Below are 25,530 nucleotides of genomic sequence, written 5' to 3' on the forward strand. Positions count from 1 at the left end.
TGTAATGTACTAAATGCATAAATAGAATCATAACATTTATTACGTTTTTTTCATGTGTGACATTATTACATTGAATAACTATACAGTAGCCATAGATGGTCACATCTACGTCACAGAAGCCACCTGCAAGGCCACCCTGAAGCCGATGTTGATGTGACCCTTCTTTGTCTAATTCCCCACAGGTATCACCTCCCCCAGAAACCTTCCTTCTTCTGGGCTCTCACAGCACCTGTCTTGATGTCAATTCTTGTCACTGAAAATCTTTCTAAAGCAGGTTAGTCGGTCTGTTGGCCCTAGCAAAATGGTATAATTGATTTCCCTTTGGTAACAGAAGGGCAGCAGCCCTAGTGTTAATATTCCTACCACAAATCCTCATTATCTTGCATTGGAAATGTAACTGTGGGAAGTGGGGGCCACTGAGCTGATAACAATCACCCCCGATCAGCTCTGGAGAGGCTTTGGGGGTTAAATTCTATGGTAGTTTGAAGTAGGCAAAAGGGAGTTCAGGGTGATCTCTTTGTTGAATTTACCATGGCTCCAGGCCTAGATCTCAGCTTTACCGGATTTTCTGCTGGAATTTTTCAACCACAGGACACCCAGTCACCCTGTTGAAACCCACAAGAGACCTAGGGAGGATGTGTTAATTCATCACGGGGGAAAGGTTCTTCATAGAGGTGGAGCCCTTAGGGCCAGCCTCCACGAAGCCCAACAGGTGAGGCAAAGGTAAGCAGGGACTCCAGCACACCAGGGGACAGGGGAGGGAGGATGGCCTCTTGGTGGCTCTCAGAAGGTCAGACTGAGGCCTCATGCCCTGAACCACTCCATGCAGCGACCACTTGTGCAGACTGCTCGTGTCCACCAGTGTGAATATTTTGAGGCTCCCTGTATTCTTTTTAGTGTTCCAGCTGTTCCTATCCTATGGGTTCATACAGTATTATTCCAAACATTTGTTTATGGGCCGCATTGTGTCCCTTGAGAAATCCATATGTTAAGGCATAATCCCCAAAGTGACTGTATTTAGAGACAGCACCTCTAAAGGGGTAATTAAGGCTAAATGAGGTCATAAGGGTGGGGCCCGAATCCAATAGGACTGGTGTCCTTATAAGAAGAGGAACAGACACCAGAGATCTCTCGAGAGAGAGAGCACAGAGAGGTCATGTGAGCGCATAGTGAGATGATGCCACCTATACGCCAAGAGAAGAGCCTCAGAATGAAACCTACCTTGGTGGCACCTTGATCTTGAACTTCCCAGTCTCCAGAACTATGAGAAATAAATTTCTGTTGGGTAAGCCACCCAGGCTGTGGTACTTTATAATGGCAGCCTGAGCAGACTAAGACAACACCCAATGGGTAAAAGGAATACATTGGGAAAGAAAGACAGAGGGACTGCCCTGGTGGTCCAGTGGTTAAGACTCTGCATTCCCTATGCAGGGGGCCCGGGTTCAATCCCTGGTCAGGGAACTAGATCCTGCATGCTGCAACTAAAGATCCCGCACGCGGCAACGAAGATACAGCGTGCTGCAACTAAGACCCGGCACAGCCAAATAAATATTTAAAAAAAAAAGAAAGAAAAGGAGCTTTCTGTCTAGGAGAGAAAAAGATGATAAATGAGTAAATATAATTTCTGATTCTAAGGAAAATTCCAGTATTATGAGAGCTAGTGGGGGGGTGGTGGTGGCAGGCAATGGTTTTCTTATATTGGGCCTTAAAAAGGCCTCTCTGAGGAGGTGACATTTGAGCTCATCAAGGATGACAAGGAGCCAGCTTTGTGCCTCTCAGGGAAGAACATTCCAGACAGGAGAATTAGCTACAAAGGTCCTAGGTGGGCAGGAGGCACAGCAAGGCCATTGTGGCTGGAACATGAAAAATGAGGCTGGGAGGTGCACAGGCCCAGGGATTGAGGATAAGTTGAAAGGTCTTTGGAGGGTTTTAAGCAGAGGAGGTGCATGATCTCATTTATCTGATAGAGATGAAGTTGACACTGTCCCCAACATCTAATTCAGGAGATAGACAAGAAAACAGGCAAAAATCATAGCAGCATGATGGGTACTTTTGTAGGAGAAGCTAAGCCCATGGGAAAGCATGTGAATTTCACCAATGTTAACCTCCCCGTCCCCCCAACTGTAGGTCTTTATCACATGCAATTAAACGGAAACTTATCAAAGGATTTGTGTACTGCTGCTTTTTTTCTCGACCCCTCCCCCAACAATATTAAATAACCTCGGATGGCACATTGGTTCCAGCCCTTAGATTTTTCAACTTTACCCAATTTTGGACCTCCTAAATTTTGGGGTTGGCGGTGGTAGGAGCAAAGAGGATTTTCCTTGCAGGTGGGCAACTTCTTCCATGGGGGAAGGAGTGTTCTGACCCACTATATTTCTCCTGCGGCAGAAATAAGTGGCACTATATATATCCACTTACAATCTCAGCGCTTCAGCTGAGGCTTGTTCTTAAGTGGCAACATTAAACAAAAGCAAGGAGCATGTCTCTGAACGTATCTTGTAGGAATTGCAAGCTCTATTTATTACCCTGTGTGAAATATATCTGTCTGAGAAGGGAAAACAAAGGTTCTGGTGAGTTAGTGATGATGGGGTGGCAGTGGGGTGGTGCGGGGCGAGCAATGGGGAAGCACTGTCAGGAAGGGGCAGGAGGTGGAGCCAGGTCCTGGAGGGGCTGGAGGTAGGTCAGGTTATCACTTTCATGCTCTGTCCATTTACCATGATTACTACGTGTTTCCAGGAACAGCTCATCATTCAACCAGTCTCATAGATGGAGTCTGCAGGTGAGGCCTGACAGGGCCTCCTGGTCCAGCCATCACCTCATTTGGGCATCCGGGCCCCACTTTCCCCTCCCTCTCATCATTGCTCTGAGCCAAGGCACCTGCCCCGTCGCGTAGGCGCTGAAAAGCGGTCCACTGCGGTCTAGCCTCGGAGTGATGCAGCTGCAACAAATGACCAGGCCGGCCTCTTCCAGGCAGAACACCTGAGCTCTCCTTTGCTTACAGGGTCTCCGTCTATCTGCAGCCTTCGCCTTCCCGAAGACCCTCCTTACCTCCTCCCCCTCCCCGGGCTAAGAAGGACCCCAGGGCTCAAGCTGGGGAGAAAACCCCGCCCAGCATGCCACGTTCTGCTCAGGGGTGGCCTCTTCCCGGGCCCGTCCGCCGTCTGCTAAGGAAGCCCCGCGGGTGCCCACCGCCCCGCACCAGCCCCCAAGCGTCCCTCTCCAGCCTCCTGGCTTCTGCGAGGATACTTAGGGCAGAAAGAGCCGAACCAAAGACGCTTGTCACTGCCTGCCCCTCCCTCCCGGCCTGCGGCCCCGCCCACGCGGACAGAGGTTTAAAGGGCCAGGCAGGCGCACCCGGGCGTGACGCCTCTCCCTACTCCCGCCGCCCGCCCAGGCCGCACCCACTTGGAGGCGGCGCGCCGGGGCCTATTCCTCCGGCGGCGGGCGCGGCCGCTTTAAGCGGGGGCGGGACTGCGTGCTGCGGCGCGACAGCGGCAGCGGCTGAGAGGGCTTAGGTGGGGTCGCGGGCTGGGGCTGCAGGAAGCCGGCCGCCGATGTCGGGGTAAGTGTGGGCAGGCGCGGTACGGCGGCGGTACGGCGGCGGAACGGCCTCGGGAGGTGCGCGCGGCGGCCCCAACGGGTGCGGCGGGGCCCGGGCGTGGGGAGGCCTCTGCGGCGCCGCGGTCAGCGGAGCGATGGAGGGAAGCGCATAGCGATGGAGAGAGGCTCCGAGCAACCCGGGGTCCCTCCGCCCCCCATCGGGGCCCAGTCCGGGTGGCGGGGGCCGGCGGCGGCTCTCAAACCGCCGCCGCTGCTGCCTGGGCTGGCCGGGGATCGCCGGGAGGCGGAAGGCTAGTGGCGCGGGAATTGACCCTCGGCGCCCGCCGTAGCCCGGCCCAGGAGGCGGGCGTTGGGTGTCCGGAGAGAGTGACAAAAGGAGGGAAGCCGAGAGCTGTTTGAGGCCGGGGAGATAGAGTGTGGGGTTGGGGCCCCGTCCCCCCGGAGGCGCCTCCTGTTGCCCTGGCCCCTCTCGGCCTCCACGCAGGCACCTGGCTCGCCTGGCCCGGCGCGCAGAGCGAAGGTACCGGCGTCGACAGCGCCCCCTCTGGCCCGGCGCCGCCGCCTCAGGCCTGGCGCGGCGGGGCGGGGCGGCGCGGCGGCGCCGTTTGCCGGGAGCGGGCGGGGCACCGGCTCCGGCCCCCACAACCTGGGCCGGGACGCGGGGGCGGGACCGAAGCCAGGCCCGGGCCCTTGGCTTCTGGGGTCTTGGAGCTTCTCTCCAGCTTGGAGGCTGGATGGGACGTCTTCCCTCGGGGCCCCCAACCCCCCGGCCCAGCGGATAGCGGAGCCTGGCCTCTCGGGGTCTCGGAAAATGGGGGGTTGACGCCTTCGGTGAAGAAGTGGATCCAAGCCTTTAAAAAGTTTGGGTACGACCCACCCGAAGTTTCTTAGGTAGGGAGTGGCCGTGACCCTGAGTCTTGGGTCTCGGTGATGGGAGGTGAAGAGGAAGCAGAAGTCGGGTCATCCAGCGGGGCTGACAGAATCCCTTCGGTTGGTTTCGTTAGTGACTTTTCCTGCCCCCGGAGCCGGCGGGCTGCGCGGGAACAGCGGCAGGCACCCTCTCTGCTTTTGGTGTCTCGAGAGGGCGGGCGGAAGAGGATCTGTGGCGTCAGGGTGTCCCCATTGCTTGGGGCAGGAGTGTGAGCTGCAAGGGAGCGTATCTGGTAGGCAGGGCCGTTGAAAGGCCTGCAGAAGAGTTAATGGTGTGTTTGTTGAAGAAAGAAGAAAAGCAAGTCATGAAACTGCTCCTTAATGTAGAGTGAAATGTGACTGTTACATTCGCGGGGAGGATGGATAAGAGCAATTTCACTAGGTTCTCTTAAGAGGGCTCTTAAAATAGAGACCTAGTCTCCTGTTTTTCAGCCTGGAGCTGCAGTTCTCAAATTGTGGTCATCCACACCTGTTTCCAACTCACTGAGGTGCTTTTTGAAGCATTTAGCCTATTGTATGTCAGATGCAAGCAAAATTTACAGCTTCCTGGACGCCTCCCTGAACCGAGGTCTCTGGATGGTGCTTGGGAGTCCACCTTTGGCACCTGATTTTAGTGCACAGTGAAGTTTGAGAACCCCTCACCTAATGCACAGGTGGTCCAACTACAGTCAGCAGACCAAATCCAGCCAGGTGGCTGTTTTTATACAGCACGAAAACTAAGAATGGTTTTTACATTTTTTTAACGGTTGGGGGAAAAAAATCAAAAGAGGAATAATGTTTCATGATACAACTCAAATGAAATTCAAATTTCAGTGTCTGTAAATAAAGATTTATGGATTACAGCCATGGTCGTTCGCTTACAAGTTGTCTGTGGCTATTTTGTGCCTCCAGCAGAGCTCAGGAGTTGGGACAGACCACAGAGCCTGAAATATTTACTCTCTGGCTCTTTACAGAGAGTTTGCTGGCCCCTAGCCTAGGGAAAGACGGACATACCATAGGAAAGAAAAGCATCTGTGTATAAAAATCTTGTTTAGAAATTAATAGACAGTATGGACTTAAGTAACTTTTATTTTCAAAAAAGCAGAGGGAGCAGTGTTGTTTTCTGAATTAATGGAAAACTGTTTAGATTAACACAGGCATTTAGGTAAGATTTTCCTAGCGATCATGAACCTGTGCCCTCAGTAAGTTGGTTAATCATATGCTTCTTTTTGTAGGCTGGGCAAACTCATGGTTATAATACTTTTCTCTTGAGAAACAAACTAGCTCAAAAGAAAAATGGCGTTTGTTGCAACACAAGGGGCCACGGTGGTTGACCAAACCACTCTGATGAAAAAATACCTTCAGTTTGTGGCAGCTCTCACGGATGTAAATACACGTGAGTTGATGCTTTTCATCATTAAGAAATGTGTTGATGTGACTCCTTCATCTCAGTTCAAATGATGTGCACGTTGAGATGAGTAGTCACATTAACTTTTATCTTAATTTCCCCTTTGTCTACCTCGTGGAGAAGCAAAGTGATGAGCATTTCTGGCTGGAGCCCCAAAGAGGCACGCGTGTGGGTGCGCGTATGTGTGTATCTGTGTCCTTGTCTGTGCATGCATGTGTATGTTTGGGAGTACGAGTGAGTGTGACTGGTTGTAGGGAACTAGTTATGTGCCTGCTTTTAGACCATGACAGTCAAACTGATAAGATCTGATTGCTTCTCTTAAATTATTAAATCCAGTAATTTTAGGAACATTCTTAACATAATTTCTCAATTAATCTGGTGGTTTGTTTTGCCATTTACAGCTGATGAAACAAAGTTAAAAATGATGCAAGAAGTTAGTGAAAATTTTGAGGTATGAGCTTTATATTTTATTTTATATTATATTTTATAAAGCTTTAAATTTTGAGGTATGAGCTTTTCATTTTGTGATAAGTATTCACATGTGCTTTCCTACAGCTTCCCTGTCAGTCTTTTTACTAGTAACTTAAAAATTATCTTTGTTAATGTAATTTGTTGTATTTCAAAATTGAAATTTGTACAGTGTTGTCCAGTTTCTTCACACTGGTGATAGTGACTCCTGAACAGTGTTGAGGAATATTGCTTTTGTTTTGGTTATTTGATCTTTTTTTCTTTTCTTTTTTAATTTATTTATTTTAATTAATTTATTTTTGGCTGCGTTGGGTCTTCGTTGCTGCATGCGGGCTTTCTCTAGTTGTGGCGAGCAGGGGCTACTCTTTATTGCGGTGCGCAGGCTTCTTGTTGCAGTGGCTTCTCGTTGCGGAGCGTGGGCTCTAGGTGCGCGGGCTTCAGTAGCTGTGGCTCGCGGGCCCTAGAGCGCAGGCTCAGGAGTTGTGACGCGTGGGCTTAGCTGCTCTGTGACATGTGGGATCTTCCCGGACCAGGGCTCGAACCCATGTCCCCTGCATTGGCAGGTGGATCCTTAACCACTGCGCCACCAGGGGATCCCCTTGACGTTTTTTTCATTTTCAACTATGGTAGCCCTTTTAGGCATATGCTTTCAGGATACACTCAAACTTTTGTTGTGGATTTGTTATGCTAGGTAATGGATGGTATGGGAATGAGAGCTGGGTGGCAGTTTTGGCTCTCCTGTTTATAACTTCTGCAACTTTGATCAAACAGTTTCTCTCTTCTGGCTCTTACATTCTACGGTTTTATATTGACCCATAGGTCCCTCAGATTCTGTTCATTTTTCTTCAGTCTTTTTTCTCTTTGTTCTCTGATCTGCCTTCAGATTCACTGTTTTTCTGTCATCTCCGCATCTGCTGGGATGTTATTTTTAAATTTCAGTTTATTTGTATTTTTGTTTTAAAAGTTTGGTTATTGTCTTTCAGTTCCAGAATTTCCATTTGGTTCTTCTTTAGATGCCACTTCTCTGTAGAGATTCCCCATCTTCATTTATTGAGACCATGTTTTCCTTTTATTCTTTGAACGTATTTATAATAACTGCTTTGAAGTCTTTGCTAAATACAATCCTCTATAAAGGTGGATTTTTATTGACTACAGGTCATGTTATCTGGCTTCCTTGCATGTCTGGTAGTTTTTGATTGTACACCAGACATTGTGTGTGAAATGTAAGGACCCTAGATTCTGTTATCTCCCTTGGAAGAGTGTTGATATTTTCACTATAGTCAGCAGTTCAGGTGCTGGCTGATCTCACTGAACTTGTGTAGGCTTGGTTTTATGCCATGGTAGAGAGGATCTCTGGGAATCCCAAGGGGTTTCCCAAGTCCCTCTGACTTTCTAGGATTCAACCTCCAAACCCCATCTTTCTGTGGATCTCATCAGAGGTTGATTTTAGATTTTTTTGGGATGGGGCTAAACTAGGCCTTACTCTGGGGCATGGTCCTTCCTCAGCTGAATGTATGAGGTGCTATCAAGGTGTTAAGGTCTTTGCACTGTGTCGAGGCTGGACCCCCAACATCCTCTGACATTGCTAAACCTCTGATGTCTTTCTTCATTTCTCAGTCCTCAAGTGCCCACTTGCTGGTAAGCCTCAGGTAGTCTTACCTTCCCTTACCTATAAGTACAGCCCAGTCCTCAGTCAAGGACTCACAGGAGACCATCCACACCCCCTTCTGTAGTTCCTTTTTCTCTGGGGCTTTGCCCTGCAGATTCCGGCCACTTCAGCTGTTGCAAACTCTGGTATTTGCGCCTCAGCTCAGCAGGACCATCATGCTTTCCTTGGGCTCCAGCCTGCTGAGCCTGGTTGGGAAACCGTTCCCAGGCAGAGAGCCGAGGTGGGGCACAGTTGGTGAGTTCCCCTTCTTCTAGAGATCATGGTCTTGCACTGCCTCTGGTCCAGCACCTGAAACTGTTCTCTCATATTTTGTCCTACTTTATGGTTAGTCTGGTGCCAGTTAGTCTCAAAGGCCGAAGAGAAACTCGCTTTTCTTTTAATGTGGCTATGATAAAACCTTTCTCAGAGTTAATATGATTAAGAACAATAGATAAAATGTTTCCTAGCCTCTGTCATGGTCATTTGAATCACTAAACATTAAATAAATGTTCGTGGGATCGAATTAGATACCCTACTCTCTATAGTAATGGATGGTATTTTTGTTTGCTGAGGGAATTTTTTGTTTTTTTTGTTTTGATTTAAATAGATGTTTTCCAGGATTTGTTGCCTTGAACTGAGGTGGAAAAAAATCCTGAGATATTTAGAGATGAGCTAAAGAGCTTTCTCTTCCACCCAAGCTGTTAGTGCAAATTGTTGAAAAAATAAATAAATAAAGCTAAAAAAAAGAGGTGGGCGGTAGAACAGGAAAGGCCTGCATTCTCCATTTTATTGGAAGAACTGCTAGGAGAGAGCCACAGCCCTTAAAGTTTATTTGAGAGGCTGAAATTGTGGAGCTGCCTGTGATCCTCTGAGTGTGGGCGTGGGGCTCTTTCAATTAAGTGTCTCAACCCTTTCTCTCCTGTTTAGGGTCTGGCCGTTAGCAAGTTAGTTCCTGGCTTTGGTCTCAGATGCATTGATTAAATTAACAGAATTAAAAGTTAGCAAAGTAATAACACTTGGGGCTTTTCCAAATAGTGCCTTTTGAAATCTGATAGGCATTTACCTTAAATGAAATTCAGATGACTGAGTCCTTCGAAGAATGAAATACTAGAATGACCACCAGTAGGTAATTCTAAATTACCACCACTGTTATCCCAGAACAAAATATTTAAGTGAAATTAAGAATTCCCAGTGGTTTAAGGAATCTTAGAAATTCATTTCATTAACCACTTTGGGATAAGATTCCAGGCTAAGTAAATGTCACATGGGCCATTTCCCAGGGCAGAAAATAAAGAAATGTTGAAGTTAGAAGTCACAGGAAGCATTCGTATGGATCAAAAAGCCAGGGGCTAAGTTGAAATACTGGCAGAATAACTGGGCACCTTGTTGAATCTTTCCTATGGGAGAAATTTGAAACTTAGATGTTTGAAGTCTGTGGAATCTGGATGGTATGGGCTGACGTGCAGATGAGCTTGATTTCTTGATAACCTTGATAATGTTCCGTCATGACTCTTATCCCTCTTTTCCTTCAATCCTTGAATGTGGGTGTTTCGTAAAAAGTCTTACACTTTGGGGTTGAAAGGTGACAAATACAGTTCTTGTCCCCAGTGGATTCGCAGTCGGCTTGGGGAGGGGCTGGTGAGGTGCTGTCTGGCTCCTAGGGGTGCCTCTTGACACACAGCGTGCTGTGGGCACGGGGCCCCTGGAATTGAGCTCCGGGTCGGCCGTGGGAGACCAGTGCTCAGGTGCGCATCCCAAGAATGGCGGTTCTTTCTTTGCCCCTGTGGCAGCGCACTCTTTTCTGGTTTTTGCCTGTATTTCCTTCTTTATAGACTCCTCAGGTAATAGACAACCCCATGTCTTTATCTTCCTCCCAGATCCGTGTCTGGAGCTCCAGACACATTTAGCTGCCCAGATGCCTTGACTCACCAGCTTCTCAGACTCAAGATAATAAAAGTTTAAATTCCTTCCTCTTATACTCCCATCCCTGCCATATTGAACTAGAAAAAGTTTCTAGTTCATATTGAACTAGAAAAAGTTCAATATGTACCTTTTACACTCAGCCTTTCTCGTCATTTTGTGCCTTTGCATGTGCTTTCCTTAGAACCTTTCCCACTTTGTCCCGTGGTTAACTCCTGCTGGCCTTTTAGGTTTTAGTGTCAGCATCACTTCTTCGGGAAGGTGGTCTCTGCTATTGGTTCCATCCAGTCAGTCATGCCCCATTGTTCAGTTCCCTTAGTTAGGTGAACATTCTCCACAGTGCGAGTATTTCTAGGTTTACCAGTAAATTTTAGCGTTTAGTTCTCTCTAATTGGATATCAGAAGCAGCAATCATCTTAACTTCTTTAAAACTATGTTATCACTAAAGCATCTGAAGGTATTAAAAATTACTGTCAGCTCTGCTACAATTTTTTCCTTTTGAGGTTATTATAATATGTGAATTTGAATATGTACACAAACCTTTATGGGGTTTTCTTTTATTTTTGCATAATTAGAATGTCACTTCATCTCCTCAATATTCTACGTTCCTGGAGCACATCATCCCTCGATTTCTTACATTTCTTCAAGATGGAGAAGTTCAGTTCCTTCAGGAGAAACCAGCCCAGGTAACCTGTTCAAAAATATAATGAGAAAAAAATGTCCTGCTGTAGGAGTGCAAGCACTTAAGAATGAAAACAACTCAAAAAACTTATGGTTCCCCTTAAAAACAAAAGAAATTTTGTCATATAAGGATAACTTTGTCCAAGGCCATTGCCTCCTCAGCTAAATATCTTGGTTTTATTTCCTCATAGCCATCTCTTTCACAATTTAAATTCTTCACATTTGCTGACCAGTGACGTGTGCATATGCTATGTATTATAGCCAAATTCATGTGTATATATAGGAGGGAGCAACAGTTTCATGACCCTTCCCATACCTGTTGCCCAGCTCTGGTCTTACTATTTTCAGTTCTTGTAACTCTGGCCAGTTTTGTTTTATCTATACCCCCACCCACTCTTCGCCTCCCCCCTCTTCGCCTTGATTATTTTAAAACAGTCCCATCATAACTTTTTTTCCATAAATATTTCAGCATGTATCCCTTAAAAATAACTTTAAAAATTACCATAGTACTAGTGAAAGTTAATTGCTAAACAAAGCACTTTTATGTGGTACCAGTTCAAGATCTACCTATTTGACCTACTTTTTAAGTTGTCAGTTCTATAGACAAAATCATGAAAGCTTAGCACAGCTTATGATGTAATTAGTCCTTAGGCCCAAGGTAATTGGAGAGCACGTCAGAGGAGCTAAACAGAGCTTATGAAGGGAGACTGCAAATGAAGTTCACTTGGTGTTTTGCTCTTTTCATCTTAAATTCACCCCACATGCACACATTAGTGTCCTCCTCCTGGGAATACTGATAAGGTGTAAAAGAGGAAAATTTGGCTTACTTGATTTGGTACACAATTTTAGAAATACTGAAAATACTGGTTTGCAATACATGCTTTGGATTACATTTAAATAATTTACAGAACCATTTCTAAAATGGGCTCCATCTTATTGTATGGTGGTTACCAGTGCTGGGTACAGCTGTGTGACACTTCTAGGATGCCAAATAATTACCTTGGAACTCTTGGAAGGATTTCATATTTACATTTTTGTTTCTCTTCAACAGCAACTGCGGAAGCTCGTTCTTGAAATAATTCATAGAATACCAACCAATGAACATCTTCGTCCTCATACAAAAAATGTTTTGTCTGTTATGTTTCGCTTTCTGGAGGTAACTTTTGAGAATTTTTATCTAGCCGCATTCAAAACTTTTAATGATTTTCTTACTGTAAAATCCTGCATTATACAACTTTTTCACTAAAGTTCTGATTCACATGAGTAGAAATTTTTTTAATGTCCATTTTCTTCCACTTTGCCAACCAGATTACTAAGAAAGATTATTAAATGAAAATCTTTTTTTTTGAGTCACTGAGGGATTGACTAGACATAGTGGGAATCTGAAAGTGGGTGGTGGTCAACAGACTCCAAGTACAGGGGTCATTGGCTTTGTGCCTCTGTTTGTGTGTCAGGCGCAGTAGATGCATAGTAGTCAAAGAGTTCCTCAAATTCTTGGGGTTAATCCATTTGGTACCTGTTAAGCTAACCTCTGAAATTGTTTTCTTGTTGTCCTTAGTCTTGGTGTGTTTAGAATTCTGTCATGTTTCTGGGCCCCTTGGAAAGATGAGCTCTGTAGGGGGACTGAGTTGAGTTCAGATCCTGGCTCTGCCATGTATTAGCTCTGTCATGTCAGCCCCATTCTTTCCTGCCCCAAGCCTTCGCTTCCTCGTAGTAAGATGTGGAAGGCACCCCCATGCAGACAGTGTAAAGTGTTAGCACAGGGCCCAGTGCATGGTGGCTGCTCACTCATTGCTCTTTTGGCAATATTTTCAAACAATGAAACGTGTCTGCTGGGCCATTAAGACCTTGCTTCGTAGTGTGACTTGCCTTAATTGCCAGTTACTCATTTGTCTGAGTGTTACTCTCACAGGACCTACTGGCGGGCTATACTTCAGACAGTCCACCAAAGACTGCAAAAGCTTCCTCTCTGGGACAGCTGTGTTCTGTGGGTTTATGAATTTTCTACAAACCAAATCTAAGTTGGTTGATGGAGGGTGTATATGCAGAAAATGCTTAGAAAATAGTCTTTAGATTAAAATAAGTTTTCAGAAGTATAACTCTTTTTAAATGCTTTTTTTTTAAGACGGAAAATGAAGAGAATGTTCTTATTTGTCTAAGAATAATTATTGAACTACACAAACAGTTCAGGCCACCCATCACCCAAGAAGTAAGTGTTTATCTTGATAGCATTTATAAACTGTGCTGACAAATTGCTTCTGTGTGAATTTTTTACCCTCTTTTAGAGTTGACAGAACATATGCTGCTTTCAGTCATAAAAAATATCGCCTAAGTTGGGGGAAATTCTTTGTGGGTTAAACAGTGACTTTTTTCTGAATGTGTACATGAATATTTTGCTGAATTTGTTCAGTATTTGAAATGTGTTAACCAACCAAACTGGCAGGGCTCTTTGGGTGGTTCTGGTACTTACAAGTCTGAGATGCCCCAAGGCTCCAATGGCTTTTATACAAGGGTTCAGATGTGGGTTCTGAAGTCAGAGCTGGGTTTGAATCTCAGTGTGCAGTTGAGTAGCTGTGTGACAGTGGGTAAGCTCTGAGCCTTTTGGAGCCTTTTCTGTAAAATGGGGACAATCACAGTATATCCTCAAAGATTGCTTAGATAATTAAATATAAAAGTTAAAGTTCTTGGGCTTCCCTGGTGGCTCAGCGGTTGAGAGTCTGCCTGCCGATGCAGGGGACATGGGTTCGTGCCCCGGTCCGGGAAGATCCCACATGCCGCGGAGCAGCTGGGCCCGTGAGCCATGGCCGCTGAGCCTGCAAGTCCGGAGCCTGTGCTCTGCAATGGGAGAGGCCACAGCAGTGAGAGGCCTGCGTACTGCAAAAAAAAGAAAAAAAAAAAAGTTCTTAGCACAGTGATTGGCATCTGCAGAGTCAGCATTAAACAGTCTGTTAGCCATAATTAAGATACTATCTTTTCTGATGATAACCTTGGTAAATGCCTGTTGTAGATTATTTGGAAATTGAAAGACGAAATAGAATTCCTTCCATCTGGAAAACAATATTTAATGTCTTGGTGATTTCTTTTCCTTTTTCCCACCTTATGTATTTGTATGTTTACATAATCACAATACTACTGTGGATGACATTTTATATCCTGATTGTTTCCCTTCACATTATATGTAAGCGTTTTCCCAATGATAAAAAACGTTTTGTAAAGTTAATTTTTAATGGATATATAATATTCTTTCATATTCTTGGATATTTAGGGTATTTCAAAATTTTTATTTCATGACTAAAACTGAATATCTGTTTACAATTCAAATTATTTTGTAGACTGGGTTTATAGAAGTAGAATTACCAGATCAAAGGTGTTAATGTTTAATGCTTCTGATGCATATTGTTACATTGGTTTCCAGAAAGGCTTCAGCAGTTTAAGCTTCCCTTAGTAGTATAGTATAGTATGGTTGGGGAGGGGTGTCTCCTTATTTGCACTCCCTCCAGCATGGTGTGCTATTACTTTTTGAAAGGCAAAAAGTGACATTTATTATCATTTTCATTCCATTGCTCTTCCTGAATTAGAACACTTGTTTTCTGTTTATCAGTCTTTTTGTGTGTGTGTGTTCACATTCATTGCCTATTGGTATCTTGAGTCTGACATTTTTCTTACCTGTTTTGTGAGTTCTTACATATGGAAACTATTGATGTTTTTCTTATATATTGTAAGCATTTTCTGTTTATAAATATCTTCCTAATACTGTCTATTTCTTTTTTAGATTCATCATTTTTTGGATTTTGTGAAACAGATTTACAAGGAGCTTCCAAAAGTAGTGGTATGCTGTTTTTAATATTATTTGAATTTACTGTTTATATTTATTTATTCCTCATTCCAAACGGTTGAAGAAATAATTGGAGGGATGCTAATTTTACAATGGGGAATATTTAGTGATGGTTAAAATCTAGGTTCATAATTAGCCCTTAGAAAAAGAGTTCTTTTCGTTTCATTGTTTAGATACTGTATTTTTGACGTAAAAGCAATATATTCTTATTGTAGAAATTTTGCAAAAAAGGAAAATCATCCATAATTATTCTTTCACTTATAAGCAACCATTGACGTTGGAGTTTTGTTTCGAGTTTAACTTTGTGCTTTGTAGAGATGGTTGCCCTCATATTCTTGAAGCTTTTTGGGGGAGTGGTGTATACTTTCAGCATTTTTCTGTATCTTGAAAATTTTTTCCTGTATTGAAAAAACTGTTTCCAAGCAGTGCCACCCATATAAAAGTGTGTGGAGTGGAGGAGGAAAGGCTCCTCCCTACCATGCTCTCATTTACTGGAAGGAATCACTGTTACAGAAGGGAACGTCCTTCAAGACTCTTCTGTGGCAGTCATAATTTTTAGCGACCGATAATTTTCTGTCATATGCATGTACCTTGACCATCTCCCTATTGCTGGTTTCCCCCATTTTCAATTCATTACTGTCACAAATAATGCTTCGGTAAAAATCATTGTGCATAAATGTGTTTATGTTTCAGAGTTTCTATTTTCAGTTTTTTTTTTAAGCTTAAATTTTTTTTTAAATTCACACATGGTAAAATTGACTTTTTGGTTTTTTAAGGATTTTAACCTGCTAATAGTGTATAAAACTTAAGTTGCGTTCTGAGTTATCGAGTTATCATCGTGTCAACTACCATTTTGATCAAAGAAGAGCTGCTTTTCATACGAAGCTGTCTTTTTTAACATGAAGCCCAAATTTCATTGAGAACTAAGGATGCCAGTGAGGTCCTGGCCTTTTAAAATGTTTTCTGTACTTTGTTTCTGTTCCATACTTGACCTCGATTTAGGAGACTGTGTGGAAACTTAATTCAGTAGGGTTCAGCTCCTAGTTTCTTATCACTGGAGAGATGGGTTACATCCTCCCCGCCTCACTGAGGTGGTAATATAACATGACATACATTTCATCTTTTATCAGCCAGGAAAAAATAGAAAATACAGCAGGCAAGTTTGTTTTCTGTTGTTGGAGGTGGCGGGTGTGTCTGTCATGTTATCTTCATAGTCCTGGAAAAAAAGAACACCAAGTACTGTGGGGTTGGTGCAGTATAAAAGGGTAGGACATTCGATTTCTTCACCACACGTCAGCTGTAAATGACTTCTGTTTTTTTTTTTTCTGTAGAACCGCTACTTTGAGAACCCTCAGGTGATCCCCGAGAACACAGTCCCCCCCCCAGAAATGGTTGGAATGATCACAACGATTGCTGTGAAAGTCAATCCTGAGCGTGAGGACAGTGAGACGAGAACAGTAAGCGTTTCCGTTGTTTTGCTTTTTGCTTTGCTTTTATCCACATCTCCTGCCCTTGGTAGAGGAAAAATGAGGTATTGACATTTTAGACCACTTAAGTTTTTTGTTTTTTTCTTAAACACATGGAGGGATTTAGAATAAGCAAACAAACGTGTGTGCGCGTGCGAGAGATGTTGCTGATTGTGCTCTGCAGGTATGCATGTGAGCTGTTGCTCACCAAATGTACAAAGATAACATCGTGGTGGAATCCAGAACCAGAAAGAGCAGCTGACCCGGCAAGGGGGCCTCCGTTCTGTCCTTAGCTTCAACATTAGTGAAGTCCCTTTAAGCTGCATATAAATTTGTAGTTCAGTGCCTGACGGTGTGGGCTCTGCGGACAGAAGTTCTGGGATGATGTTACAGCTCTACCACTTGCATTTTTTGACTGTAGGAAAGTTCACGAACCGTTGTTCTGACCTTATTTTCCCTCTCATCTGAAAAATCAGTCTCGTGGAGTTTTGTGAAGGTAACGCTGGTACTGTCTGCAGCTGATGCATTAGATTTGTAGTATTTGCCATGTAGGGAACATGTATGAGCATTTACCATGACTGTATTTTTATGATTGAATCAAGACTATCATCTGTATTTGTTTTACTGAAATGGTTTTGCAGAATGTTTCACTTTGAGCTAGGATAAACAGGAAATTACATTTTGAATGAAGCTTTCATTCCTTTGTTCTTCCTGAATTAGAAACTTGTTTTCTGTTTATCAGTCTTTGTGTTTCTTTTTTTGCTTGTCTGTTCCTATCCATTTATCACCCATTTTTATTTTGAGTCTGACATTTTCCTTACTTGAGTTTTCATATATTAAGACTATTTTTTTCTTATATTTATTGTAAGCATGTTTCCTGTTTATAAATACCTATGAATAAAACTAGGTAAACTTGTACTTCTTGCTGTCGTTCTTGCAAGTAAGCAAGATAATAGATTAAAAAATTTTTTTTAATTTCTCCTGTGATTTGAATCTCTTAAGTTTTGACAAATTTTCCTGAGGTTTTTACTACGGGTGTGACATTGTAAAATATGAAAACCTTTATATTAAATAACAGTTCTATGTACTTTGTTTTCAAAATAGTTTATTTCACCACAGATAATTATGAAGACGTGTCAGTATTTTCCCTTGCCTTTATTTCAGTGGGGTGATGTGCAGTAGTGGCACACTGATTAGGGCTGTTCTAAGTGCCACGGGGATAACCTCAGTCCTCCTGTTCCTCTCTTGCAGCATTCCATCATTCCAAGAGGATCTCTTTCTTTGAAAGTGTTGGCAGAATTGCCCATTATTGTTGTTTTAATGTATCAGGTATGCATATTGCTTAGTAGCTTCTTGGGTTTTGGGCTTCCTATTTTACAACAAAGTTTACACCTAATTTTCTGTGGCAAATAGATGTGTATGATACACATGTGCTAACTAATGAATCTCATCACAGTTTCTTTGGTATGCCAAATTATTTTGCTATAAGCAGAGTGTCAAAGCATGACAATCTGATATGTTTGCTTTTAGCTCTACAAACTGAATATCCACAATGTTGTTGCTGAATTTGTGCCCTTGATCATGAATACCATTGCAATTCAGGTATCTGCACAAGCCAGGTGAGATTTCTTTGGTCAGTGATGTAGCTGATTACCATAGTTCTTTAATCCAAGTAAAAATGTACTTGCTGTCGTCATTTATAAGACAAGAAAATTTTGAGTGATAAAATTTTGGTTAAACTTATATGTATTTTTGGCTTTCTGAAGTTGTATTTCGATGATGGGTGACATGCCTCAGTCTTTGGTGTCTTGTAAATTTAGAACTATCATTAGGCATTACTGTCCTCAAGTACAGCTTTGGGATATTCCAGGCTCTCTCACCTTCAAGCCTTTGTTCTTGCTGTTCCTCTCAGCACGAGGGCTAGGAAGCTCTTTACCCGCTTCGTTCTTCCTCACCCATCACCCTTAATCACTGACTCGTTCATCCTTGAAGCCTCCCCGTGAAGCTTTTTCTCCAGCCTCACAGCATTCCTCCTAAGATCTTTGTCACTTGCTCTCTTGACTTGCAGCCTATCTGGCTCTAAGTCACTTGAGAGCAAGAGCTGAGGGTGAATCAGCCCTAACAGCCTCTGTGGCCACAGCAGGGGTCTTCCACTGGTCAGACAGGTGCCCTCGTGCTGTCTTCTGGGGAAGCAGGTCAGTCTCGCCTTTGCTGTGGGGATTCAGATTGTGGCTGCTGCCCAGCGGCCTGGAGATCTGCCTGCTTCATGCCTTTAAGGCCTTTAAGTTAGTCGGAACTGCATAAAAGTGTAGGCGTGTTTACTGTTGCTGCTGTGTAGAAATCAACCTTTTGGGGTTAGTAATTACTATAGGCTTTTAATTAATAGTAACATGACCGAAAGAGTTGAGAGCTAATATTGTTAATTTTGTTCATATCTCATTAGGCAACATAAGCTTTACAACAAGGAGTTATATGCTGATTTCATTGCTGCTCAGATCAAAACGTTGTCATTTTTAGCTTATATCATCAGAATTTATCAGGTAAGTTCATTGACTTTTGTTTTAAGTCAGGTTTACTGAGATATAATTTACATGCAGTAAAATTCACCTTTTGTAGGTGTACAGTTCGCTGATTGACAAATGTGTACAGTACAAATGCATACCTAACCACCAGTACATCAAAATACAGAACATTTCCATCGTCCAAAAAATTCCTTTTATATGTTTGTAGTCAATTTCCTCCTCCCGCCTCCAGTCCCTGGCAAGCACTGGTTTGTTTTCTGTCTCCATAGTTTTGCCTTTTCCAGAATGTCATAGAGATTAATCACTTGGTGGACAGTATTTGTAACCTTTTGAGTCTGGCTTCTTTCACTTAGCAGTAATGCTGAGATTCATCCTTGTTATTTTATTGGTGACTTGTTACTTTTTATTCGTGGTTAGTTGTCTTAGTCTGCTGCCATAACAAAATACCATAGACTAGGTGTAAACAGCCAGAATTTATTTTCTCACAGTTCTGGAGCCTGGAAAATCCAAGATCAAGGTTCCAGCAGGGTTTGGTTTCTGGGGAGGCCTTTCTTCCTGGGTTGAAGGTGGCCATCTGCTTGCTGTGTCCTCCCATGGTGGTGAGGCGGACAGAGAGATCTCCTTCTCTTCTTTTATAAGGCCACAGTCCTACTGGACGAGAGCCCCACCTATGATCTCATTCAACCTGAATTACCTCCTAAAGACTCTAAAGACTCTTATCTCCAGATACAGTCACAATGGGGGTTAGGGCTTCAACATATGAAATTTGGGGGGATACACAGTTCAGGCCATAGTGGTGTATTCTGTTGTATGGGTCTAATCATGGTGTTTATCCATTCTGATGATGAACATTTGGATCATTTCCAATTTTTTTAAAGCATTTTATCAAGATATAATTCATATACCATAAAATTCACCCTTTTAAAGTGTACAGTTCAATGGTTTTTAGTTTATTCACAGATTTGTACAACCATAATCACTATTCAATTTTAGAACAATTTTTTCTCCCGAAAAAGAAATCCGTACCAATGAGCAGTGACTTCCATTCTTCTCTGACCCACCAGCCCCTGGCAACCACTAAAGTATTTCCTGTCTTTATAGACTTGCCTGTTTCATTTTTGGCTTAATAAAGCCATATAAATATTTGCACACAGATTTTTATGCGGATGTATGAGGTTTATTGACTTTTGCTGTTATTGGAAGTTGTGTGTTATAGCAAATTATGTGGGAGAGATTGGAACTTCAAAAAATGGCATTATCAAGTAAAACTGATAAAGAGGTTTTGGAGGCTTTTTTGAGGAACCTGTAGAGTAGTTTTATTTTTGTTTTTCCCACTTGGAGCTGTGGTCTCTTCTTACTTAAATCATAAGAACTTGAAGGAAAAAATTGATACCTTATCTCTCATTAGTCTTACAGTTTTTTTGAATAAAACTCTTGTATAGAGGTGGTTATTCTAAAGTATGGAATAAATTTAGTCCTGATCTGTTCTAGAGCAATGGAATTGTATTATAATTGATCATTTTTTTAAAGATTTTATTTCAGGAAAGTAAAAATGAAAATGTGTGTGTCAAATTGTTTTTATTCTAAACTACCTTTGAAAACATTTGTAGCCTTCTCCCCCCTCCCTTTTTAATGTGTTTATCTCGATAATGATAACTTACACTAAGAAAATGGAACATTTGTAAAAAAAAAAGAAAAGTCTGGATTAGATACCCCTTGATATTTTAGTCAGCTTGAGTTATTGTGAATAGCTTCCTGAAACACCTCAAAAGGCAGTTGTGACTGGAGCGCATTCTGAGCTGATTAAAGGTGTCTTTGGTGTCATTCACAACTTACATCAATGGGACGACTCAGTAAATAGTTTTGTTTTTTAACTTCAATATTTATTTCTTCCTCCTTCCCTCTAACAGGGAAGCAATACATATTCACTGTTGAAAGTTGGGAAAATACAGAAAATACAGGAAGGCCTCCATGATCCCATGATGTAAAAGAAACTGCTCCATGTGGCTGCCCCTCTTTCCGGGGTGGCATTGTGCACACAAACTGCTAAGACTTTTCGGATAGTACTTGTGTGTTAGGCCTATTACTTTCTGAGGGTCCTTTGAGCCAAGCTTACTCTTACTGAATTTTTTAAAAGTTTATAAAACTTGGGTTTTTCTTAACAACTGCCTATCAGTATAACTGTGTTGTTTTCCTTTTTTTTTTTTTTTTTACAGGAGTTGGTGACTAAGTACTCTCAGCAAATGGTAAAAGGAATGTTACAGCTACTTTCAAATTGTCCAGCAGAAACTGCGCACCTCAGAAAGGAGCTTCTGATTGCCGCGAAGCACATCCTCACTACCGAGCTGCGAAACCGTATGTCTGTCTTGCCTCTGGCCACTCGCCTGTCTGTGAATGTGGGCCTGCTGCTGGCGGTCCATTGTGTGCTGAGCCTGCAGCTCGCTCAGTATTTTGGCTCTGTGTGTCCTTTCTTTATTGCTATTTTAGGTGTATTTTTTCTCCTTTATCTGCCTCTCTACCTCCCCCTCTCTCTGCCTGCCCATCCCTCCTTCCTTCTCTCTCTCTCTTTCTCTCTGCCCATCTTTTTTGCCTGCCACCAGGGTTCTCCCTTTGTCTTCTCAACAGTTTCATAATTAATGTGATAATTTCCTTAGCACAGTTTATGGTCTGGGTATCTCTTAGTACTTCTCTGCCTTCTGACTGCCTGTCTTTTGACATTGCAAATAGCCATTTGCTTTCTGACTCACAGCCAGCAATCTTTAAAAGGTGAGAAGAAAACAGTGTTTTCTTTCTCCATGTTGTGAAAATGATGGAAGAGTTTTAAATGGGATGTTTTAAAATCTATTTACTGAAGTGACTGAGTTGTGTCTGGAGCACCATTGTCAGATTAATTTTCGGTATTCCTGCCATTGGAATAATAAGAACTTTGGAGGAGCCACGGAGCAGGAGGTTTCTCCTTGTTGAAGTGCTGACAGATTAAAAACCCTTCTCATGGTTATCAGATAACCTCTGATCCGTCACACACGACCAGGCCCTCTTTTGAGACCATAAAGCTTGGTTTCAGTCTTCTTAACGCTACAAAGATTGACAGATATCCAAGATGCTACTCTCCAAGGTTAGATCGTGTTAGGCTGGTTGAATTCAGCTTTTAAAGGCTGCTGTTGCTTTTTTTTTTTTTTTTAAACAAGGTACTTTATTTTGAAGCCCGTAGTGGTTCCCAGACTTAAACAGGTAACATCATGACATCTCAAATTTTCATTGAAAGAAACCTATAAAGAATCATGTTAAATGTTAGCCATATTATAAATACAAAACATGCATGCATATATTTAAAATTTACACATCCACTACCAAATGTTAGTGAAAACATTCCTTGGTTGGCATCCAAAATGATATCAGACGGTCACCCATTTGTGCTAATCCTGAGGAGCAGTAGTTTGGAAAAACCTGACTGTTTAACAGATTTATCTGTTTCCCTAGAAAATCTGATTCTGGGTCTTTTTTTTTTTTTTTTTTTTTTTTTGCGCGGGCCCCTCCCTCACTGTTGTGGCCTCTCCTGTTGCGGAGCACAGGCTCTGGACGTGCAGGCTCAGCGGCCATGGCTCACGGGCCCAGCCGCTCCGCGGCATGTGGGATCCCCCCGGACCGGGTCACAAACCCGCGTCCCCTGCATCGGCAGGCGGACCCTCAACCACTGCGCCACCAAGGAAGCCCCTGATTCTGGGTCTTGAATGTGATCTGGAAGCCAGTGCCGTGCAACTTAATTTCTTCTCTGCACACATCACTCATCCCCGCAGCCGGCCCTCCGGCATGTGGGGTCTCAGCCCTTTGCATCTTTCCTTTGTGCCTCCTTCCTCCTGGCCACCTCGCCATGGGTAGCGGGGCATGTCCCCTCCTCCGACCTCAGGGACTACTTGTGGCTTCTCTCGTTTTTCTTCCTGTGCTGCCTGGCTGTAGGAGGCATCTCTCCAGTGTGCATGTGTCTTGTATCTTTGATCCTCAGTAGCTATTTGCTGGCAAAGAATGTACTGTTTGCTCTACTGTTTGCCACCCTGTGTGCGCAACCTCAGAAACGCCAGTTGTCCCTGAGTGGGGACCAGCTGTTCCACCCCGAGAGGGCCTCAGCCTGCAGAGGAGCAGGGGGAGGTTTGGTGGTGGCTCTGCCTGGGACCCCTAACTTGGGACCCATGCCTGTGAGAACACTAGGATGTCCTAAACCTTTGTAATTCCTATGGAGAAGTATCCTTATTTCTCCATAATGACTAACCTTACAGTCTTGAAGAAGGACGACTTCAGGGCAGTGAATAAAGGGGCCTTTAGGGAATACTGTCCCCTTGGGTGGATCATGCCAGCTTTTAAGGACAGTGGACAGCACCTCCCTTGAAGCATTGGGGGCGAGTTCCCCTCCAGCGATACGAGGCTCACGGTTTCTTAGTTTATTCTCTGACACTGAATGTGATCCTGACCGCGTCTCTGTGACACGTGGCTGGTGTGGCCCAGCACAGCCAGCGTCTTAGACTAAAGTAGCTCGTGTGCCTTCATGTTCCCCACGCCGCCCCACATCTGGATTGCTCGTTGGTACAGGCTGGCTCCTGTGAAAGTACTATTAAGTGACTTACACACACCTGGTTTGGTTGGTGATGTATGCAATGGATGTTTGTGTTCCAGAGTTCATTCCTTGCATGGACAAGCTGTTTGATGAATCCATACTAATTGGCTCAGGATATACTGCTCGAGAGACTCTCAGGTATGATGTTGAACCCGTGATATCTGGTCTATTCAGTGCCAGGGACCGTGGATCCTGACACTTCCTTAGCATTTCAATGAGCGTGGACTGTTGGGCCTTTTCCTCTCCCATTGGATTTAGAATTGCGGGAAGTTTCGGAAACGCCTTAGTTTGCTTCTAGTGCCTTGGCTTAATCAGAGTAGTTGTCTTGATTTAAATTGTAGGTAGAACTATCTGACTAGTGTTAGTTGTTTTGCTTTCTAAGTAGTAAATGCACCTTTTTATTAAAAAAAGTATTTGATAACCTACTAAGAAGAAAGGAGAGAAAACTTTGGTTCTCCATAAGGAGATCAACTAACGTGGGTAATATTTTGAACTGTTTCCTCCTAGTCTTTATTTCTCATGCATTTTATAAAATAAATATAGTTGTGATCATGCTTATTATTTCTAAAGGAAAGAATTAACATTTAATCATCTTTCACAATGTAAAATGGATCAACATTAGTCATTTTTTGGTTCTAACAAGGGAGGTGTGATTGATCGTATGAAAAGTATGCAGAATATTCTGAATATGGTGTAGACCGTTCACTGTGTTTTCTATATAAAACACTTGTAAAATATCGAGTAAGACATTCTTTATAACTTGGGGTTGAACCCGCCTGAATGGATGTTAGATTGAAACCCTCCAGTGGTTTCTGTTGGTCGCCCTTAGACAAAACCCAGACTCTTGACCATGGCATGTGGCCCCCGCGGGGTTTGACTCTGCTCTCTCTGCCTGACCTGCTGCGGCCACGCGGGCCTCTGCGGCTCCTCGGCTCCCCCAGGCAGTTCCCAATCAGGGCCTTGACCTGCCAGTTTCCTCCAGATGGAAATGTCCCTGGCTGAGGTCACAGAGCCGATGTCACCTCGGAGGGGCTTTCTCTGGCCCCCACCAGTTTTTCTCCTGGTGCCTTTTCACATCTCCTGCAGCACTTAGCAACTTGCACAGTTGATTTCTTTACTCGTGTGTTCCCCCCCGCCCCGGAAATAAGCTTCCTGAGGACAGGAGCTCTATTTACTGGGGTCACTGGCATCCCTGGTGCTGGGCGCAGTGTCTGGCACATGGCAGGTGTCCAGACGTTCAGTGAGTGAAAGTGCTGGGTGGCCTGAACACTACTGTTGCGGCTCAATAAAATATATGGTATATAAGGTGTTATTTGACAGAGGCTGTTCAGCTTTGAGCAGCAGAACCCATTTAGTGCACAATCAAGCTGGTAGTTACTTCTGCTCAGATTAACTAGATGTGCTGGTATAAACATGAGGCGCACAAAGTTAACCTTTTTAATTTAGAAAGTAAAGATTTAAGCAAAAAGACAAGGCCTGAGCCTTCTAATCATGTAGCTGGGAGGAAATAACAGGGGGGAAACTGGGACCCTATAAAGCGTGCCCCAGATGAGCCATCCCACGGGGGGTGTTCCTGGGGCGCAGGTAGTGGTGGAGATGGTGGCCCACAGCCGAGGCGGGTGGGGCCGCTGAGATGCAAACTAGCAGAGGTCTCTGCCCGCAGGCCCCTCGCCTACAGCACGCTGGCCGACCTTGTGCACCACGTCCGTCAGCACCTGCCCCTCAGTGACCTCTCCCTCGCCGTCCAGCTCTTCGCCAAGAATATTGATGATGAGTCCCTGCCCAGCAGCATCCAGACCATGTCCTGCAAGCTCCTGCTCAACCTGGTGGACTGCATCCGCTCCAAGAGCGAGCAGGAGAGCGGCAATGGGCGGGACGTGCTGATGCGGATGCTGGAGGTACCGGTTCCCTCCGCGTCTTCACCGCACGGCGCTCCACTCACATGAGCGCTTTGCTGGCAGTTCACGGGCCGCCCAGTTGCCAGCTTGGTCCTGGGTGTTTAGACCACCTGGGTTCAAACCCCCACTACCTCATCAACTAGCCAAGGATCCTTGGGCGAGATGCTTGACCTGCCAGATGCTGGTCTGCCTGTCTTCTAACCAGGGACAGTCACAGCGTCTGCTTCCTAGGATTGTTTGAGATGAGTAGGGCAGCGCGTGAGCTCTTAGCACAGTTCCTGGCGAGTAATCAGGAGAGGTGTTTTCTGGGACACCGCCTAGCCAAGTGCTACCTTATCTGTGAACTTCTCTGGAGAGATACCCAGGGTGCCTGGGTCAGGGGTAGATAGTGTGGATCCCGGAGCAGTCCCCGGTCGCATCCAGGCCCTGCTCATCAGGCCAGTCACCCAGCTCTCCTGAGCTGCTTCTCCACGGATGAAGTGGAGATGGTGACACTTGCTGTAGTACCTGTGGGGGGAAAGCACCAACTTCAGCAGGTGGTTTCAGAGAGAGTTTTTTTCTGTCTTCTGGAAGGGTTGTTGGCCTATTGAAGAGGAATGATT

General features: G+C 44.1%; 1 protein-coding gene across 17 annotated transcripts in view; it reads left to right on the forward strand.

Annotated features, from left to right (window-relative positions):
* Positions 1-3,442: 3,442 nt before the first annotated feature.
* The window catches only part of TRRAP (transformation/transcription domain associated protein), a 110,967-nt gene continuing 88,879 nt past the window's right edge, over positions 3,443-25,530 (forward strand). For 6 of the 17 annotated variants that reach the window (XM_027125800.1, XM_027125801.1, XM_027125807.1 and 3 more), the window contains exons 1-14: positions 3,609-4,857; positions 5,709-5,869; positions 6,283-6,332; positions 10,493-10,603; positions 11,650-11,754; positions 12,724-12,807; positions 14,371-14,427; positions 15,765-15,890; positions 17,151-17,228; positions 17,430-17,518; positions 18,343-18,439; positions 20,638-20,776; positions 23,090-23,168; positions 24,694-24,928. In XM_027125800.1, coding sequence (XP_026981601.1) covers positions 5,770-5,869; positions 6,283-6,332; positions 10,493-10,603; positions 11,650-11,754; positions 12,724-12,807; positions 14,371-14,427; positions 15,765-15,890; positions 17,151-17,228; positions 17,430-17,518; positions 18,343-18,439; positions 20,638-20,776; positions 23,090-23,168; positions 24,694-24,928 — 1,350 coding nt within the window. In that variant the 5' untranslated portion in view covers positions 3,609-4,857; positions 5,709-5,769. Of the gene's footprint in view, positions 3,566-3,605; positions 4,858-5,708; positions 5,870-6,282; positions 6,333-10,492; positions 10,604-11,649; positions 11,755-12,723; positions 12,808-14,370; positions 14,428-15,764; positions 15,891-17,150; positions 17,229-17,429; positions 17,519-18,342; positions 18,440-20,637; positions 20,777-23,089; positions 23,169-24,693; positions 24,929-25,530 lie in introns of those variants that run through there. The other 11 variants (XM_027125794.1, XM_027125802.1, XM_027125808.1 and 8 more) reach the window with 5 other exon arrangements.

The sequence above is a fragment of the Aethalodelphis obliquidens genome, unplaced genomic scaffold (genome assembly GCF_003676395.1).
Source record: "Aethalodelphis obliquidens isolate GAN/ISIS:26980383/991018 unplaced genomic scaffold, ASM367639v1 scaffold30, whole genome shotgun sequence".
Taxonomy (NCBI): domain Eukaryota; kingdom Metazoa; phylum Chordata; class Mammalia; order Artiodactyla; family Delphinidae; genus Aethalodelphis; species Aethalodelphis obliquidens.